The sequence below is a fragment of the Limulus polyphemus genome, unplaced genomic scaffold (genome assembly GCF_000517525.1).
Source record: "Limulus polyphemus unplaced genomic scaffold, Limulus_polyphemus-2.1.2 Scaffold4052, whole genome shotgun sequence".
Taxonomy (NCBI): Eukaryota; Metazoa; Arthropoda; class Merostomata; order Xiphosura; family Limulidae; genus Limulus; species Limulus polyphemus.
The window spans coordinates 71,937-93,835 of record NW_013669662.1 but is presented as its reverse complement, the minus strand read 5'-3'; the positions used below and the strand labels follow the sequence as shown (position 1 = coordinate 93,835).

Below are 21,899 nucleotides of genomic sequence, written 5' to 3'. Positions count from 1 at the left end.
ACTAACTTAACTATAACGTAAGTAACTAACTAATAAGTAACTAATACTTAACTTAACTTTAACTTTAACTTACTTAACTTACTACTAATACACACACACACACACATATATATATATATATATATATATATATATATATATATATATATATATAGACACACACACACATAATATACAAATAGTTTTCTACCTGTTTCATACTAAATACGCTAAAATACAGTAGAGAGAAGAAACCTCAAACCAGCATCTGTACCATCTTTTAATATTTAAATTTGATAACATGACCAAGGTTTTATATTCTGGGATAGCATAACAGTAGTTACCGTCAATTTTTGAGCCAGATTTTGCTTAAAACACATAATGATAAGCTCGATTGTCTCTTCAGACTATTGAATAGCTGCAAAGGTTTGTCTCAAGTCATTAACTGAATCATCTTTCTCCAGTGTAGCAAAAGAAGTGCTGCATGTGGAACACTTTGTCAAATTTTATTTCAATGTGCCTGATTTTTTACTTCCTGTACAATATTCAGAATTCATTTCAACTTATCAAGAAACTACAGGTGAATGTGACAACTTATATATTATATAATCTTATCATGTATTTATTTTATTTATTTATTTATTTCTATCCAGTGAAAACATTACTCAAAAATAAAAACAATGATTTAAAGAAAGTATTCTTTTAAGGTTGTTTTAACTGTAAGCTGAATTTCTGAAAAAATGTTTACTTAACTATATATATTTGCTAATTAAGACCTTCATGCCTTGCTACAAGGTGGATTTAATTCACTTTATTCAGAACGAAATTAAATTTTCAAATGATCATGGAACGTCAACAGAATAAATTACAAAATTAAATTAACAGAAAGTTTAAAAACTTAGAGTCTTGGTCTGCATAATTTTAAGAGTCAATATATAATAATGTGTTACTTTTAAGCTTGGACTATTTTAGAATAATTTCATATTATATTTAACTGTTACTGTCAACTAACGTTTTGTCCTAGGAAATATAACAAATATAATTCTTTTTTTTCATCTACACTTAAAAGCTTTTGTGTAATCAACCAGCAATTCTCATGGATTGATTTTGGCAAAAGTGAACATCTCTTAATTATCTAACAAAATTATCTTGTATTAATTATTGACAGGCATTGTATTTATATACCTATTACGAAAACTCACCTATCTCAAAATGAGATTGATTAAGTATCTCAACTAGACTCCCAAATATATTTTCAGAAGTTAGATTGAAGTACAATTCAGTTTGTTCTCTTTTGTATGATGGAAATGTGTCCAATCTCCATTGACAGCAAGTTTCATTGACTGGTTCAGGACACAGTTGAAGAATTCCAGTATATTTTGGTCTAAAATATAAAAATTTAACTTCAAATCAGACGTTCTAGAATATTTTCTTTTTAATCATTTTTTCACGCTAAACAAATATTCCAAGTGCTAATTTGACATTAATACTTTTACTCACAGCCAATAAGAACCTTGAAAAAAAAAGCTTATATTCTGTAAAAATACTGGTTAACTATAAAAAAGCAGCTTTACATTGTGGGATAACTTTCTTTCAGCAGAACAAATTTTTTTTTGTAATCACTATATAATGAATAGAGAGAGAAAACAGCCATTTTTAAGTTAACCCTTAGTAATTGTATTTTAAAATTACACCCTATCCACTAGATTTTCATTGAAATCATTTGATTAGAGTACATGTGAATGCAAGATGCATACCCAAGATTTTTTTTCTTTTATCTCCTTCAACAGAACAATTTTTCTAAGTTTAGAGTAGGTACTTATGATAAATTATTAATACACTTATATTAACCAGATACAAGTTATGTCTTCCACAATTTGTTTAGAAATAGATAGAGAAGTTAGTCAGAAATGTTTACGCTCATTCTTAATATATATATACAGTAAAAGTATTCTACTTTTACAACAATAGAGAACATGGCAAGTTTTTTTATAAAGCTACTTGAGACTTTTGTAATGATATCTCATAGTTGAAAGCATACAAAAGGCAAAATAAACTTACAGCATTGCATACCACATGTTAAACAGTTTGTAGGTGGTCACCACAGGGTTGTAGCTTGGTGTCCAGCAGCACGTAAGGTTCAGAAAACTTTCACTTATACACCCGAATTTCTTTACAGGCTGTGGCTTATCTATAAAGTGAAGATTAACTTTGGACTTGCATTTCACTACAAAATATACACACCTTTTCATTGTCTAACACAAGTCATGTAATACAAAATAGGTTATAGGAATAAAAATTAATTTATTCTTAACATTATACTGACAAAAAAAAAACATGTTCACTTACCTAAATGTATTCACAAAAGTGTTTGTTTAAACACTATTTGTATTCATAGCTTTCTACTATTTTTTCTGAGCTTATAGTATGTGCACATGAAAAAAAAGTATCAGCATTTCTACATAAAAAATAATTTTTACCAATAATTATTTAGAAGTTACTTAGAAATGTTTTTACTCAACCCCAATATATGGCATGAAATATAAGTACTCCACCTTATTCATCTTTTAATTCTACAATAAATTGTGTGCAAAATTTCTGTAAAGTTAATTCTGTTCCAAATAATCATAAAATAAATGCTATTTAATACCTAATGATGTTCAGGCTCAGCTTCAAATCCAACAATGGGATACTACAAGTGGTTTAAAAGGCCTTTGTTTATGTCAGCAAAAAGTACCAAAGAACATGATTGTGTTAGTTATTATTATTGTATGGTTCATCATCATAAGTTGTTCCTATCAATAGCTATATGTGTAAAAACGTTACTGCAAATCAGTTACTCAAAAGATTAAATTTCACACATGAAGATTTTGAAAATTTTAAAAATAAATGTTTGCACTCCATATTTGAATAACCTAACTTCTCAGTTTAGATCACAGATAAATAGTTGAATGAAATATAAGGGTATCATTATTTAACAATAAATCAAAGACTCTTTGAACATCTTTTTCCCAATTGTTTTTACTATTTTTAAAATCAGTATGTTTCTTTAAGTGTAAATCAAAAAATTATAGTGTTTTAAGAAAGAGTAATACAAATTAAAGCCCTACTCACATCCAACAAGTATTTGAGTCACACAAATGAAAAATACTTCTCCGTTTTCTTGCTTTACATTACACATGTATTTCCCCGAATGCTGGACTTGTGCATTAGGGATTCTGAGCTGAGCAGTATGAGAGTCAAGCAAAAACACAAGTGACTGAGAAACTGTGTTGTTTCCAAACATGAAGAAAATGTTAGATGAGTTCGAACCAGACAACATTTCATGATTGTTGAGTGTGCAATTCAAAACAAGGGTTGAACCAACTTCCAGTTCATAATCAGATGTAGTATCTGTAAAATTGCATATCAAAATATTAAGATATTTTAGAAAATCTGTTGCTTTCATATAGCTTTTATTGACCTCTTATTATCTGCTAGTTTTTTTATATAACCTTTTATTAGTACACTAATTAATTAATTAATTAAACTAAATCAGAAAATAACGAACATAAAAATCATGTTTTTTTTTTATCATAGTTGCTTTGTTCTGTTCAAGCATTTTGATCAATATTATATATTTTGGCTAGTTCTAGTTTTAAATATATACACAAGTGTGTTATGTGCAATATACATATGATGAATGGAGATATCACTATGCCTAGTAATAAGGATATTCTCTCTTCATAATGTTACATTGTACAAAATGCTACTGAAGAAATATACCAAAAAGTGATAACTATATTAGAAATTAATTTTAATCCTTCCTAAATGTTTCTTTTATGGAAATGGATGATTAAATGCAGTTTCCAAAAGATTTTTTTATGCAGTCTTTTTCGAGCAGGTTAATACTAATAATCAATGCATGAGTTATACGAATATTTTGTATTTCTAAGAATGTTCTTAGGATTAATTAGTCAAATAAATTCATTGTTTTATTAAAATTTCTTTAAATAACAAGATTTGTTTACTTACTGCCTAAAATTGGTCCATTGCCCAGACTACAACCTTCAAGGTAGAAGACCATACTATACAAAATAAATATTTGCAGGCAAGATCTGCCAGAAGTAATAAGGACACTCATATTAATGTCTTTGAAACAGAACAGTCACTGAATAAAGTTCACTCCTCTTTCTAACATCAGTTTGCATTTGTTAAAAAAAAAAAACTCTCAGAGTTAGGTGAACAATAACATCAGTATTTTATATCACTTTCAGATTAACATTAGAGTGTAATTGTATTACAGTTGTCAGTGAATAAATTCTAAGCTTCAGAAACCAGGAAGATGTCCCCTGATGTTTGCATTTCACCTTTCCTGTAAGAAAAGAACAAATACCCATTATCAGTTACATGTAAATCAGGACAACCTAAAAATAAGTGGTACATGAATGTGGTAGATACTATATGAACATACTGAAGAATAAGAGTATAGCAGTTTCTGTAATGTGTGCTGCAGGATCTGGAACTAATAAATGGAAATCACAATATAATTGAGAAAAAATTTATTTTACAAGTAATAAGTCTATAAAATAATAAAAACTACATTCAATGTTTCAGTATAAAAGGATTATCTAAATATTATCGAATTTCATAACTATTAAAAACAAAACTTATTTAAAACAGTGACAGTGAATCTGAATTACATAACAATTACCTTCCGTCAAAGCTACGATCTATTAAAATGTTGGTATAAAGTTAACTGCAATGACAGCAATATTTATTCATTTTTAAATTAATGTTAATACTTCTACATGCAACATTATTTTCTGATTATAATTTCAACATAACATAATTGTATTTAATATACAGTGCATGAAGACTGAAAAAAAAATCATCTCACTCACAGTTTATGAGTAGTTCAACCCTGGGGATACTAATTTACCTTTAAATTCACAAAGTTAGGCTCACTGTGACTTGAAGCAGTAGTACTTTACCTTGATTTATAATGGATGCATTATTAGTGCTGGATGATTATCTTGATTAACTTATATAATCTATTGCCTATGAGCATGGATTACATCAATTACAGCACATACACCGGGGGGGGGGGCAAACCCCTTATTTCTACGATGTGAAAGCATTATGTTATATGTATTTATAGCACAGCTGCTTATGGTTTTTAACATTTTCCACATAGTCTTATGAAGAATTAGCATTTTTTGGATTGAAATAGTCACATGTAATGGCTTCTGTTGACACTTTGTTAATGGAAGCCCAAAGCTTCTTTGCACAACATGTGTTGGCTTTGGATCTCACAAATTGCAACCTCCCTTTCAAAAATTCTGTGTACAGGCTTGAATTAGTGTTATTTAAGCTACTTGATTAATCAGAATTATGGCCAAATCAATCATGAAAATAATCAACTAATCAATATTAATGTTTTCAATTAGTTCAACTATCCAATTAGTCACAATATATTGCCATTATGATTGTTTATCATTTTTTATTAATTTGAGGTTGTTCAGTTTCCTTGAATGAAACCCACTGATAAAGTTAGCCATATTTCATTTTTATTCTCTATCTACACAAACTTAACCTAACCTGTAACATTTGTTCTGTTGTATCTGTATTTCACTAACAACTTCTCATCAAAGCAGGCCAACTATACAGATCAGAGCTAAAATTTGACTTAATTAAAATAATGTAATTAATTTATCTAATCTTATATACTGGCTAACTAATAATATGCAATGTCATAAAACAAAAATTTATAGCAATCAGAATGCACCAATTCATCAGTTGGATACACTTGCTGTTATCGATATTTTCAGCTATACAATAATATTATATGTGTAAAAAAATAATCTCTCTCTCTCTCTCTCTATATATATACATACACACATACACACACAAACACACACACACAACACAATTCACCTGTGGATATGAATAAGGAAACACTGGAATATCTTTTCCTTATAATGGGAAAACTCAGTCATCTTAATTATATGTTGAATACTTTCCAGTGGTGTATTGTTGTCTTTTTTCTAAACATTCCATGTGAAACTATTCGACATGTTAACACACTGTCTAAACATTTCTCTAATTAAAATATAGTATTACTGGTACAGGTGCCAATGATATTCCTATTAACTGACAAACATAGGTTTTAAAGACAATATTACTGTCATATTCTTTAAATAAAGTGTGAAAAGTATTTCACCAGTGTCCCATATTCATTATACTAATAAAATATTGGAGCATGTACTTGAGAATCTATGACAGTTTCATCCTTAATTAAAACACTTCCTTATGGCATATAGCCAATGCCATCAACTGGTTTTGCACTTACACTGATGTATTTCCAACAAATATAATGACAGCCCCTAATGGATGGTTTGAGGAAACAAGCATGACAGGGAGAGAAGGAAAGGTTAAATATTCCTCAAATTCAAGTGTGTACCTGTGCATTTTGTGTACGTGTGTGTTTTAATTAAACTTGCTTTCAAGTACATTACCTTGTGTTACTCCTAAAGCAATGAGAGCAGTGTGTGTGTTTTAATTAAACTTGCTTTCAAGTACATTACCTTGTGTTACTCCTACAGCAATGAGAGCAGTGTGTGTGTTTTAATTAAACTTGCTTTCAAGTACATTACCTTTTGTAACTCCTAAAGCAATGAGAGCAGTGTGTGTGTTTTAATTAAACTTGCTTTCAAGTACATCACATTGTGTTACTCCTAAAGCAATGAGAGCAGTGAGTGTTTTAATTAAACTTGCTTTCAAGTACATTACCTTGTATTACTCCTAAAGCAATGAGATCAGTGCGTAAGTATACAGTTCCTCTGCTTCTGTAACTTATGTTTCGAAACATTACATGGCTGGTAATATTGTATACGAGTTTTATATGTTAATTAATTAATTAAGGCTGTCTGTCTAAACGTTATGATGTAAAGAATAAGCAGCTTTGACCTTATTTTATCGACTAAGTAAAATAAATGATAAGCCAAAAACAAGAAAAAAAATATCTAACTATACTGTAAACCTCTATAAATTTAACTTTTAAAATCGATACCTTATAGTTTCTAACTGATTTGTTTTTGCGTCGAGAGCAGTGAAAGATGTGATAAAACTACATGGATATTTCAAAGAAAACGGCAATCGAAATCTTAAGTATACTATATGTATAAAACACTGTAATTACGTAAAACAAAACCTTATTGATACGTATGAATGAGTGAAACAAAAGTGTAAAATAAAAGAGTAAATATTTATACAATGTCTTTCTTCGTCCTTCGAGCTTCTGCGCGACTTGTATGACAAGACGCGTAGCCATACATTAGTTGATAGTTGTAAGGAAAAGAAAGACCAGAATATTTCACTCATAAGCAAGAAATGACCAAGAAGAACCCGCACGTCCATCAAAAACAACCCCACAAAACACATCAGAAGCCTCGAATTACCATTCCACACTATAGTGAGTTTTGCACTGTTGTCTTTTAATAAATACGCCTGGCTTTTCATGCACTCTCGATCCAGAAACGTTAACAGCGGTGACTGCCATAATTATATGTTTTTTTACTTACTACGTTTGTTTGTACGTTAAAATTATTAGTTCAGGATGTGGCTAAATTCTAAACCTTCATTAAATAAGTATTTATTCTTCAGCTCTGTTTCTTGGCGAACGAGATAACTAAATAACGACTTAAGGAACACTACCTTGATTTCCTACTTACCATACTTGTTCATACTCTATGGGGGAGGAAGAAAATGCGGTGCAGGCGAATCAACCAGTAACAACAGGGACATCTGTTCACCAACCAAAAGTTCCAGGGCACTACTCTTATAGTAATAATTGCTAAAACTATTGCCAAATGAGAGGCAAACATCTAAACATATTTCCTTACACAAACCAAGCACTTTTTACCATATAAAGTGTCTCCATATAGATGAGCCACTGACGTCTTACATCTATCATCCGATTCCATAATACAAACAACGGAAAGCATGATAAAGTTGATTTAACACTTCTTCCACAATCAGACACCGTATCTTCCCAAATATGAAGCATCTGTGGATTATTCGTTATCGCTACTATCTTTATTGTATTTCTGACTCACTTCGGACTTGGTGTCACACAAATAGTCATTACTGTAGCGCTCGCGTTTATAAAGAGTTTCACAAAAGGTTAACCTGTATATACCAAACACCGTCTTAACTTCGCCCTCCCCATAACACTTATAACCTATGTGGTCACACTTAAAACCTTATACTAGTTAACAGAAGTAACACCGACGACTACATACAGTAGCTAATGCTTATTGAATACTTAAACTTCATTGCAGCGTTTAATTATTTGTTTGATTTTAGCGCAAAACTATACAATATGCTGTCTGCTCTCTCTTCACCGAACCCTTGATTCTAGCGTTGCAAGTCCGTAAACTTACCGTTGATCCACCGAAAGTCTCCTTGTAGCTCATTAGTCCGACTATTTCAGATACAGTATATTATAGTAATTTAAGTAAGAGATATGCTCATGTAAATAAATTATATTTAAAAGTCCATCAAACAGCAACTGTTAGTACTATTCCCTGAATTAGCACATACATCTAAGTGTTCAATACAGTCCAAAAACCAAACTGGTCCAAAAATCAAACTATTGCATCCAGAATATAGCTTAAATATTATCGTATAGCTTCATACGCACACAGGATTATACACAAATTGTACTCACACAAATAACTTTAATAAAATTTTAACATATAATTTTTTTTTTTTTGCCTTAATACGCATGCTCACTTATAATCAAAGTGCTGCACGTGGAGATGACTGCTGTTTTTACACGTTCCTGTACATACATACATACACACAACACGATCAAGTAGTTCAAATTCTGAGTTTCACTAAATTTCTAAGAAAATACAAGTGTTTTTTCAGCCTTCATCTGCAAAACTGTTACCGAGCGACGCCAAATATACGTGTACATTTGACTGTTAGGAAATGCCACGCAAGGAAGACATTAACGCGTAAGCAGCAGCAGAACTCTTCACATAAACAGATTTTCCTCTCTTCACCTACCGTGTCTTTCTGTATAACGTACGCCACGATTCGCGCACATGCAAGACATTTTCCCTCTATTGACCCACAGCATAAACTATGCGGAACTATTAAACTCATTCGAAACAACGACAAACATGTTCTTAGCACAAATTACTGGCTGCAGAAAGTTATTTCACAGTATAATTTCGATCTTACACCGAAAATTACTTTTCATTTCGACGAAATGATGTTTAAAAGCTACACGTACCACTATTCTCTGTATTTCGTATACGTGGAAACAAACTCTTGGTAAAATATGGGTCACCTTTGATCAAAATTAAAAATCATTACCTCTGTAGCATGTATTTCGTATAGTTCACCTGTTGTTGTTTTTGTTTTTAAGTAATTCTAAAAACTTCACCCATAAGTTCAAACATGGTTTTTGCTTTCAAACATGAAATCTGTGGGTTTGACGTAATGACAGTCAAGTTTACTTGCTTCGGATTTTTGCGGAAAGCTACACAAGCCGTGCCTAATTTTGAAATAACAGACTAGAGGGAAGACAATTAGTCAACAGCACCCAGCGTCAACTCTTAGGTTACTTGGATCTGGCTGAATATTGGGTTTATATCAAGCCGTGCCTAATTTTGAAGTGACAGACTAGAGGGAAGACAACTAGTCAACAGCACCCAGCGTCAATTCTACTACGATCTGACCGAATATTGGGTTTTGTCGTCACTCTTACAGCACGCCCAAGGCCTCAAATTAGAATAAGTTTTTGTGATAATTGGTCAGGAATCACAAACCACTGGGTTCAGAGTCTGGGCATGCCCGACCCAACAATCAGTTAAACAAAAAAATAAAAATAAAAGCATAACTAGTGACAAAAATATTTAAGCCGAACCTTTAACGATGGCAACTAAAACTTTGTTTTTGGTAGTGAAATAACTTTAAAAATGTAAAGTTTTTAACTATTTGGTTTACTTTAATCACTTGAAAAACCAACCAAACGCTCTCACGCATTTGAAGAAATACGTGCAAAACCAAATAAAACATTTAACCGAAGAATCTGTGCCTATTTACTAAGAAAATAGAATCATATTACTGAGTACACATACCCTCTTTAGCATTCCTTTTTTTATTTTTAATCAAAACTCCCAAATAAAATGTTTTAGTTTTTGCAGTAATTAACAGATTTTCAAAGAATTCATACAGGAAAACATTCGCTCTGCCTAACAGAAGAATTAAATCGCAATTCTTGTACAAAGGTAGCATACTGTTTACTTCTGTTCTGCCAAAAAACAAAAACAAAAAAATTAAGTCATTATTCGGGCTAAACTCTGTGATAAACATGATGCTTTTCTTTTTCCTTTGCCCTTCGGTGGATCAGCGGTAAGATTGTGGGCAAACACCGCTAAAAACTGGGTTTTGATACTCGTGGTAGACACAACACAGATAGCCGATTATACTGCTTTGTGCTTTACAACAAACAAACATTTTTTTTCTATTTTAGTGTGGTAAAAAAGTCGAAATTAAGTTGAACGCTCATCAATACAACTTGGTCTCGACATTTCTAACCACATTTTTACCTATCCGCGTGTTGGTGTGTGAACACTATAGTTACATTTACTCTAGAACACGGAAGAAGCAGTTACTTATAGAACCCTCCAAATTTCGTAATTTCTGAAACGATTTAAGTATTGGATTCAATGAAATCCAACAGCTTGTTTGTCATTGGTTCGATATTGTTAAACAATGAAACAGTTATTTTGTTGAGTTCCTTGTGATTGTTTTATTATTCAATCAATCGTGATGTCCTCCCCAATTCTGACTATATGGTTCTCTATTGGTCGCTGCCTACACCATTTTTCCTAGTTCAAGCTTCTCATCTCCAATCTATTTTCTAATATCATCGAGCCAGATGAGTCTCTGGCTGCCTCTCGCTTTTCTTTCTTCGATTTTACCAACCAGAATCTCTGTCCACCTCACCTCTCATCGAAATCTCTGTCCACCTCACATCTCATCGAAATCTCTGTCCACCTCACCGCTCATCGAAATCTCTGCCCACCTCACCGCTCATCGAAATCTCTGCCCACCTCACCGCTCATCGAAATCTCTGTCCACCTCACCTCTCATCGAAATCTCTGCCCACCTCACCGCTCATCGAAATCTCTGTCCACCTCACCTCTCATCGAAATCTCTGTCCACCTCACCTCTCATCGAAATCTCTGCCCACCTCACCGCTCATCGAAATCTCTGCCCACCTCACCTCTCATCGAAATCTCTGCCCACCTCACCGCTCATCGAAATCTCTGCCCACCTTACCTCTTGTCTAATTACAAGCTCAATGAAGTACATTATCCATTTCCTACATGTTTTAATATAGAGCTTGACAACAAATCAGTTGTATACTTATATATAGCTCTTAACAGATTTTTTTTCGTTGATTTAGCATTGAATCTGTTATTATTTTGTAAGTCTTTGAGTTAGTACTTCATTCAACGAAATACTTTTTAAACTGCTCGAAAGCTTGTATTGCGTATTTAAGCAAATTGCAGTTACGCAATAATCTTAAAAATGTTCATCTGATTCTATATTTTTAGCTTTTTCAACACTGTTTCAATGAGTTCCATCGTTAAGTATCTCTCTCTACGTTATTTCATCAAAGTTTCTGATCTATGAATTGCGTAAATACATGTAAAATCTCGAAATAAATCAACCATAATCATCATAAATGATGAACAGCACGACTGTATAAATGACGAATTACACGTTTCATGGGCATTAAAAGTATTATCATTCAATCTTACTGATTTATCTAGTATTTACTGTTGAAATTTGCTAAAGATGAAATTAAATTAAATTGTTATGTTATATGTACTTACTGTAGAAATTTACCGATGGAATGTTCGAACCATCCGATGAACACTTTATTAGTTATATCAGTGACTGTAATGTTCATTATGACATTAAGATTTCCTGCCAAGAATCTGTTGCTAGTATACTGACCCGGTGGTATGGTCAGAAAATTATATGACCGTTCCGGATTTGCGAGAAAGTCAACTACAAGATTTCCTGCCAAGAATCTGTTGCTAGTATACTGACCCGGTGGTATGGTCAGAAAATTATATGACCGTTCCGGACTTGCGAGAAAGTCAACTACAAGATTTCCTGCCAAGAATCTGTTGCTAGTATACTGACCCGGTGGTATGGTCAGAAAATTATATGACCGTTCCGGACTTGCGAGAAAGTCAACTACAAGATTTCCTTTTTTTAGGAATCTAAACACTGCAAGGTTTCTTCTATGTTTCTGTAAATTAAAGTTACCGACATCTCCAGAGAAAGCCCTTTCTCCTGTCAACATCGTCTCCTATCGACCGATTTGTCTATGTCTTTTTAGATTACAAAGTTGCATCTTGGAAATATATATCCATTCATCATCTTTCACTACACAATTTAGTAAGAAGACTGTTCGATATGAACAGATATATCTAGAACAAAGAATTCCGAAGTTCAGGTGTTTCTAATTACCTTAATCCTAATAAATTTAGCTACGTTTCTGATACTTTTAGTGATAATTGTAAACGCGTCATAGCTAAACACCTAAATTCTCACTAAGTTGCAACACGTCAAATATTTTCTTTCTTCTGAACAAACAAAATATTGAATACTTCTGCAATCCTCGCAGCCTTAAGTCTCTAAATCTAAATAACGTCTTTGTAAAAAAATAACTAAAAACCAGGAACCCATCTATCGATACATTCTACTACTATAACTCCTGCAAACCTGTAGCTCTTCCTTTCGACGAACTTTCTGGTTTGAAAATAGCTTGCTTATAAAACTGGTGTTAATGTTATCCGATCTGAGAAATAAAATGTCTTATCTTTCAGAAGGAAGGAAGTGCCCAACGCATTCTCAGCAATTTTTCAAACAAGAGTTACCACACCAATTTTATCAGAATTAACCACGTGGCTCTCGATTGGGTATGCCATGTGATTTTCTTATTTAAAGTACACAAATTTTATCTACTATACATGCATGCTTTTTGCACACATTCTAAGCCACTAGTTAGACTTCTAGTTCCTTCTTATAACATTCACCCCCTATAGGTCTACAGTTAACAGTCTGTTTTCTTTGACTAAGGAAATTAACGCACTACCTTCCCAAATTAATTACTTTATGGCCAGCTTTGAAGTAACTCCATTTTTCACTAAGGTTCCCATTAAAATCATCTATCATCATCTGTCTCTTCAACTTCTTCAAAAATGGCAAAACATTATAAATGGTTCATTGAATTCTCTGTCACCAAAATTAATTTTAAATTCAACGGTTGCCAGCTGATCACCAAGATACATGATGCTGCTATGGGGTGACGCATTACTCTGCCACCGTGTATAGAAGCAGCGATAAACTGACACATGTACGGATGAATTTGAATGAAACCAGAACAGAAAATAAGTTGATAATACTTTTGTAATTATTCAACTTCAAATATCACGAATACATTTTAAGAACATCTAAATTGATTAAATAACCTACTTTGCTTCATAATTAATTTCGAATACATGCGCGCAGAAGTTTGAAGAATTTTGGATATATATATATATATATATATATATATTAGAGATGCACGGGTATCCGGCCAGATACTCGGCCCCGGCAGGGTATTGGGCTACACGGTAATACTCGGCTCCGACCGAGAGTCGAAGTTAGGCATCTAAGCCATAATCTTTGTTGCAACTAACGCGGTACTGAAAGTTACAGTCAATGATTGGTTAAGTTATAAAAAAAAACGTGTTCCGAGCAACAAAAACTGACCGTCCGCTGAAAGTCGGGGATTCAGAGAACAATAGGGGTGAATAACAGGCATGGTTTGAGAAGTGGATTTCTGGGGGAAGGAGGGGGTTTTGAGAACAATAGGGGTTAGGGTTTGAAAAGTTGGGGCTAAGCATTGAAAGTTGAAAGTAAAACTTGAATGTTCTGTTGGTCAATATTCGGTTAAATGTAATAAACGTCAATTTTGTGTTTGGTTCTAACTTTTATGTCTGTTGTTTTTTGGTGGGGGGGGGTGCAAGGGGAGAACCCGGTCCCGGCCGAAGCTTAGTGACCGGGTGCCCGGACACGGTATTCTGCCAGATTTTACTACCCGCGCATCCCTAATATATATATATATATATATTTCGACATATGCATAACATTATTCTGTGTCCAATGGCCAAAATCGTTCGGAGCCACGATACAAAGCACGCCTGGCATGGCCCAGTGGTTAGGGCACTCGACTCGTAATCTGCGGGTTGCAGGATCAGAATCAGGCGCTAAACATGCCCGTCTTTTCAGCCGTAGAGGCGTTATACATATAGTAGCCCAAAAGTTGGCGGTGATCGACAGTTCAAAATTAAGGAAGGCGGCAGACAGCCTTAGTAGTTTTGCCATAAAAAAACAACAATAAACGACACAGGGTAATCATATGTCACATGCGGTTTTATTACATAAAAAATAACCTTTTAAAATTGGAGGTACTGACTTTTGTAAAACAAAAAACGTTTTGAAGGACAATTACTTTTACTGGTACGTACCTTAATCTCCCGTTTTGGGAGTGATAATTTTTAAGGAGTTAAGGCAACATTATGTACACTGGAGTGTAATCATGTAAAATAAAAGTTCTTACTCCATGTTTGTTTGTTTTTCTAAACTCATGTCACCCGAATATAAAGTTTACTTAATCTTTAATTCTTAGACAACCTGGTATTAAATCTTGACCCAAACAGCTTTCATACCTCTATTACGTTGAACAAGGAAACCTTCGCTGTCCTTCACCCACGTTGCAGTAGCTTTATTCCTTCAAACTGCAGAAACAAAACATTTTCTTACTACAGCGTATTACATTGTTCTTGGGACTTATCTCTACACAAGTAAATTCTTACAATAAGCTTTAAAACAATATATGAGTAACCCAGACTTTTACTTTTGTCTTTGGAAACAATCACTCGTAATTTTCGTTATTCAAAATTAACCTTAATAATAATATCAAACGTATTATTATCTATGTACATACACACACACACGCGTACATACATACGTAGACACACACACGAGTCACCTGTACTGCCTTCATTACTTAGGTAAACAGAGCTTAACTTTTAAAAAGCAACTCATAAACTGCTACATAAATATTATACCCAAAATCAAATGATAGTTGTCTTTAAAGCTTCATTTCAAAATACACAATTATTTACGGAGAACAGCATTCCTATCACACTTTGTTCATGATCAATTACACACGTGCTATAGTAACATTTCCATTCGCAACTCACTAAGCTACCACATAAATTATATATCTCTATTCAACCGAGAATTGTCTATAAACCTTCATCTCAAATTACACGTTTCGAAAGACCGCATTCCGATCACACTTTGTTCCTGGTCAATTACACACACGCTATAGCAACAAGGTGACTCGTTTGGCTAAACCAAACGCCATACTGTACATGTTTCTTTCGTAACCGGCTAACGATTACCATTTCTCTGTACTTCTGCCGTCTACATTAATTCAGATTACTGGGCAGGCAACTTCTTCATCAGCGAGCCAGGCTCCATAAAACTTTAGTTACAGGAAACACATAACTGAAACTTCTATAAAAAGGAGTCTTATCTAAACAGATATTCCAACCTGAAATCACAACTACATTTATGCCACTTTTATATTACAATTATTTTAACAACAGGTAGGCAAACAACGATTTATAAACATAAGGGAAAGTTTTATTGATGGTGGAACATAATACATCTTTCGACAGATCATTGGTCCAATATTCTGTCGAAACATATTGTATGTTCCACCATCAATAAAACTTTTTCTTATACTTATAAATCGTTGTTTGCCTATCTATTATCATTTTAGCACAGTTACTCAAGTAATTGTTTTAATATTTTTGGAATTGGTTATACAGTTAACGGGAGGTCTGTACTTTACTTACTTTTCCATTTTGTTTTGATCTGTCTTTCTTAACCTATTTAAATGTGTAAGTAATTTCATTGCCATTTATAATCTTAAGTTATACCATTTGTACTTACTTTAGAAATGTTCTTGTACGAAGGAACAAAAAGATCCCTAAATGTCCAATAAACATGCTAGTCGTTATTTCCATCGTCATCATCAGATCAAGATTTCCTTCTTACGATCGCATCTATAACAAGTAGAATCACGTGTTTAAGATGGTGTCATCTGCTGTGATGAAGCTTTTCAAAATAGATTCTTCTTAAACCGTTCTATAGTATAAGAATGAAAAAAAAGGGGGATTCCATGGTCCTGGTCTTACAAGTTCGTGTGTATGTGTATAATAGTGTAAAATAAAAACAAAGCAGTCCAGGTGAAACGGAATCGGTGCACGTGCGCTCTTGTATCTCCACTTCCACTTTCGAAAGTAGTTGACAACTTCAGTTCAAATTACGAAACAGATTCTTTTAAAGTGAAAATCGACAGCAACGACTTCCTCGATATATACATATAATGTATACTTTTGTTAAAAAATTAATATCCATCCAGGAACAGAATTCTTGCATGCTTCGCTGAAATATGTTCCTAAAGATGAAATATATTTAATTTTTCTTAGGCTTTCGGGTCTCTTAACCTGAAAATGGGCCTTACGGTGTTATGAAAATATCTGTTTAGTCGGTGTTATCTGTAATGAGCTCTAGCAAAACATAGATTTTCAATCTAGAGTCACAATTATCCCTAATGGTTATAGCTGCCAATCTAGAGTTAGCTTCCATATTTCAGCAAAATTGAAATATAGAATTGTACATATTTTAAAGTTACCTCATGGTTACCTACAGATCATAATTAACAAGTATGTATATTATAATCAACTATATCAAAATAAGATACAGCTGACGGAGCCCGTAATATGGATGAAATTAAAGCTTCTCCATGACTTAACATTCGTATCGAAGTCGACCTAACAAGATATAACAGACGTAATGTGGTTGAAATTTGTTTTCACTCATGTGTTCTTAGAATTAACTTCAAGTACCTCTTCTGCAGAGATTATCATGTATTTTTCTCCCTACATATGTCCACACATGTTTCAACTATACAGAAATATGGACAAAAAACTAAACGTATAAACTTTCAACTTTATCTGATCATTAAGTTTACAAAAAGTTGCGACAAAGCTATAAAATGGTTTAAAATATTACAACTACAACACGGTTTTCCAACCCACTGGAAAAGAAACACGCAGAACTGTTTTACGTTTCAGAAAAAATACGTTTTTAGTTTTACTACCCCAAAAAAGTGGAATTATTTGACAATCGGAATAAACACAGGAATAAGTGGCTTTTCCTTATGGCTTTAGCACATTCTACGAGTTATTTCTTACAACTCTACATATTAATAACTGTCAGAACGTGTATGGTTAAATTTCCTTTCTTTATATGATATTCTAAAAGTGTAGAAACCCTAATTTTTCAACCTCAATGCCTAGTACCATACAAGGATTATCAGTGCCAGACACAAGCCCAGAGAAGAGTTATATCACGTGTATGTGCAATTATATAGTTATACATCAAATAAAGTTTCGAAATAATTGACAACTAAATTATCAGTAGCCCTTATTAGTAGACCAACGTTTCGCGGTAAGGATAAAACACGTTTTATCATGAAGTTGACATATTTAACCTGTATCTTCCAAGGATGAGAAGCAAGGTATGATAAGCATTACCAAATCAACAGACATCTTCGACTTTACGTAAAGATTTTTATATTTTTACTCTTTCTTGGAGTTTTCTCATAATGATCAATGGCAACTCATCCTTAAAATCAATTTTTGCAGAAGTTAAAAAATTAGAAGAGATACACCACCTACAGAAATAAATGCGTAATTTATTGCATTTGTTATTTCATATATAATACCGTACGTATAGGTGATCTTTTAGCACGTTTCGTTTCGATCTCCGTCCGTTTTCGAAACGAATATGTACATTCTGCATTAGATAGAGATAAAAACAGGCTATCATTTGTTTCTAACTTTGCAAACTAAAACAAGTCCACACTAAAACTGCACAATGTGGTTGTCGACAAGCGATCAAGAAGTTACTGTCCTAAATGGCATGTGTGTCAATCTGAAGTGAATTCAACTATTCAGAACAACATGTTAAATTTTACGAAGATTAAATCATTTAACATGCTTAACGAAGAGAACCAGCTTCATGATATTCGATGTCACACAACATTCTAAGTATTGTCGCATTTCAAGATACTATTTTTGGTTGTAATTTTTATCATTTTCTTACTCTCCACATTAAATCTTGCAATTCTTTTCTTGTTGTACCCAACTTGGTAGTGCCATAAAAATATATCACACAACTAGACGGCATTAAAAATGTTCCGTCATCAATCAACATCTTATAGCTTAAGGAGTTAAGTACAGAACGTGACGTTTAACTATTGACATTATTTAAAGAAGGGATGATCGGATCAACAAGTACAGAACGTGACGTTTAACTATTGACATTATTTAAAGAAGGGATGATCGGATCAACTGTCTAAAAACGTCCATTCTTCAATTTAAGCAAAACGCAAGTCTCTTATTCCCCACATTTGACCTTATTAGATCTATAGTCGTGGACATTAAACTTAAAAAAACTGTAATCGTTCTTGTCTAATATAATATCATTCCTTTCTTTACAAAATATTCACTTTAATATAAATAAATTCCTAATTTTTCAAATAATTTTCACACACACACACACATTATATATATATATATAAACACACACACCATATGGTTGCATTTCTTTTAGGTTTGATTTCGAGTTTTATACTTTTATGTCTCAAAGCTATTTAGATAATTGAAATATTTCATTTATACGTATTTTGCTCAACCTCCGACAGTGATAACAACCATTTTCGTTTCTCATAGTGATTCGACAAACCATTTGGTTGGGGCGCTCGACTCGCAATCAGCGGGTCGTGGGTTCGAATCCCCGTCACACCAAACATGCTCGCCCTGTCAGCAATGGGGGCGTTATAATTTGACGGTCAATTCCACTATTCATTGGTAAAAGAGTAGCCCAAAAGTTGGCGGTGGGTGGTGTTGACTAACTGTTTTCCCTCTAGTCTTTCATTGCTAAATTTGGGAAGCTAGCGCAGATAGCTCTCGTGTAGCATTGTGCGAAAATCGAAACAAAACCAAAACCATAAAGCTACAATAAGTACAGGTTTGATCAGGATTTCTTGCACAAAATGACCCCCAGTGGCACAGTCTGCGGATTTATACCGCTAGAAACCGGATTTCGATGCTCGTGGTGGGAATAGCTAGTCTCTAACCCTTAGTGTATAGTAGCCCAATATAAGCACAATATTGAAAACATTATAAATATATCACTCTCATAATTTGAACACACGTTTTATACATGATAGATATGTTTTATTCCAAGTCAACATTGCGCAACGAGCAAAACATATATCTGTTAATTTTGTTTCTTACAACATTTACTTTAAACTCACATATGTTCAGTTCATAATTCTTGATGGAAATATTATGTATAACGCTAAAACGTTGTCGAACTTTAGAAAACGAGTCCGATACTTTCAACTGTAAAAAAAAAAGGCAATATATTCCAGTATAAATGCATTTAAGCGTATGATTCACCACATTCTGGCAAGTATATAAATCTACCAAGCGTAGACACAAATATATTTTTTATTAGATAATGTATTTTTGTATTAATATAGATATTGTATTTTGTACACTAAATGGCATAGAAAAACATATCTACTGTTAAGTTTCTCAAACACAAGCTTAATCGACCGATTTTATAGGAGACTGCATTTTATTTTACTGACTGACGATATCACGTGCATTGTACAGTCAGGCAGGCGATAGCTGCCTATGTAGGGATGGTTCGTTCGGATTGTTCATCGAAATAGTATTTTAAATATCTCCTCAATAGGTCATCAAACCTTTACAATACTATACAGTGTTTCCTTTTATAACAATATCTAAGTAATGACTGAGTTAACAGTTCTGGGAATATCTGTAAACATCATAGCAAAAAGTTTAAATTTCTTGTATATAACCTGTAAGCATCATTAAAGACACTAAAAAATCGTATATTACTGGTCAACTAGCATCCTTACGTTACATAGATATACATAATATCTTCATTTGTTGTTAAGTACAAAGCTACACAATGGGCTATCTGTGCTCTGCCCACGCAGATATTGAAACTCGATTTTACCGTTATAAGCCCTTAGACTCACAGCTGAGCCACCACGGAATTATGCACATTTTGTTTCTAATGGAAGTAAGTGAAAAGACTGTTCGTCTGTGACAGCTCATGAACCATACAAACATTCAAAGTATCCTCACATCAGAAACATATATTTAAAATACCCTCACATCAGAAACATATTTAAAGTACCCTCACATCAGAAACATATATTTAAAATATCCTCACATCGGAAACATATATTTAAAGTACCCTCACATCGGAAACATATATTTAAAGTATCCTCACATCGGAAACATATATTTAAAGTATCCTCACATCGGAAACATATATTTAAAGTATCCTCACATCGGAAACATATATTTAAAGTATGTTTCTGATGTGAGGGTACTTTAAATATATGTTTCTGATGTGAGGGTACTTTAAATATATGTTTCTGATGTGAGGGTACTTTAAATATATGTTTCTGATGTGAGGGTACTTTAAATATATGTTTCTGATGTGAGTGTACTTTAAGTATATGTTTCTGATGTGAGGGTACTTTAAATATATGTTTCTGATGTGAGGGTATATCTAAAGTACACTCACATCAGAAACATATATTTAAAGTACACTCACATCAGAAACATATACTTAAAGTACACTCACATCAGAAACATATATTCATCACTTAGGTAACAACAGACAAGCTGTATTAGACAGCATCCTCAGAAACGAAACAAATTTTTAATCAGCTTTTACGCTGATGGTCATGCTAGACTTCTCTAGTAATATTTAAAAAATGGCATATGAATAAACACACATTTCCCGGAAGAGTTATCGAACACATTGCTTATAGAGAAATAAGTTTTAGTTTTATTTCCAGATTTTATTTCACGAACTATAATCAGTTACTCAGCAAGAGACAAGTTTTTCCCCTACACACTTATATTTATTTATTACTCAAGTACAGTCTTTATGCTGAAAAGCTACTGCTGACAACGCTTCGTTGCTCAAGTCCAATGTTTCTTTTTTAAGTTTTCCAAGAAATCGTCATTAAGACAGCCCTCATCCACGTTGATGACAAGTAGTTTATACAGCACCAGCTCACTCCAAGTCACTAACAGAATATTTGGAATGGCGTTTGAAGAATATAATAATATATTATGCACCTAGAATACTAAAATAATTCATGTGTACAGCTTCAGCCTAATAGATTTTATCTATTTCACAAGCATAAATGAGGTTGTTTTGGTTTGTTTGTTTTTTCTTGTGCAAACTGTGGGGTTTCAGTTTGATGCCAAAATAAAGCAACAGCTCATACAACTTCCTACATCCTTGTATCACATTAACTTTCAATATGAGTCATCGTTCAGTGACACGAATCGTTCTGGATACTGGTGTGAACCTTTTTCTAATATCCTTTTTCAGTTTATTTCAAGAATATGTTACATCATAATATCCAAGTGAAAGGACTCGGCATGGCCAGGTGGTTAGGGCGCTCGACTCGCAATCTGCGGGTTGCGGGTTCGAATCCCCGTCAGACCAAACATGCTCGCCCTTTCAGCCGTGGGGCGTTATAATGTGACGGTCGTTTCGTTGGTTAAAGAGTAGCCCAATAGTTGGCGGTGGATGGTGATGACTAGCTGCCTTCCCTCTAGTCTTACACTGCTAAATTAGGGGACGGCTAG

General features: G+C 33.3%; 1 protein-coding gene across 2 annotated transcripts in view; it reads right to left on the bottom strand.

The window, feature by feature from the left end:
- LOC106470510 (cytokine receptor-like) overlaps positions 1 to 21,899 on the bottom strand; it is a 58,861-nt gene that overhangs the window by 8,014 nt on the left and 28,948 nt on the right. Inside the window, exons 3-8 of one of the 2 annotated variants that reach the window (XM_013931068.2) lie at positions 16,069 to 16,181; positions 14,772 to 14,840; positions 3,994 to 4,333; positions 3,094 to 3,372; positions 2,041 to 2,170; positions 1,182 to 1,363 (exon numbers count right to left, since the gene is read on the bottom strand). In XM_013931068.2, coding sequence (XP_013786522.2) covers positions 1,182 to 1,363; positions 2,041 to 2,170; positions 3,094 to 3,372; positions 3,994 to 4,102 — 700 coding nt within the window. In that variant the 5' untranslated portion in view covers positions 4,103 to 4,333; positions 14,772 to 14,840; positions 16,069 to 16,181. Of the gene's footprint in view, positions 1 to 1,181; positions 1,364 to 2,040; positions 2,171 to 3,093; positions 3,373 to 3,993; positions 4,334 to 7,691; positions 7,970 to 14,771; positions 14,841 to 16,068; positions 16,182 to 21,899 lie in introns of those variants that run through there. The other variant, XM_022399116.1, reaches the window with a different exon arrangement.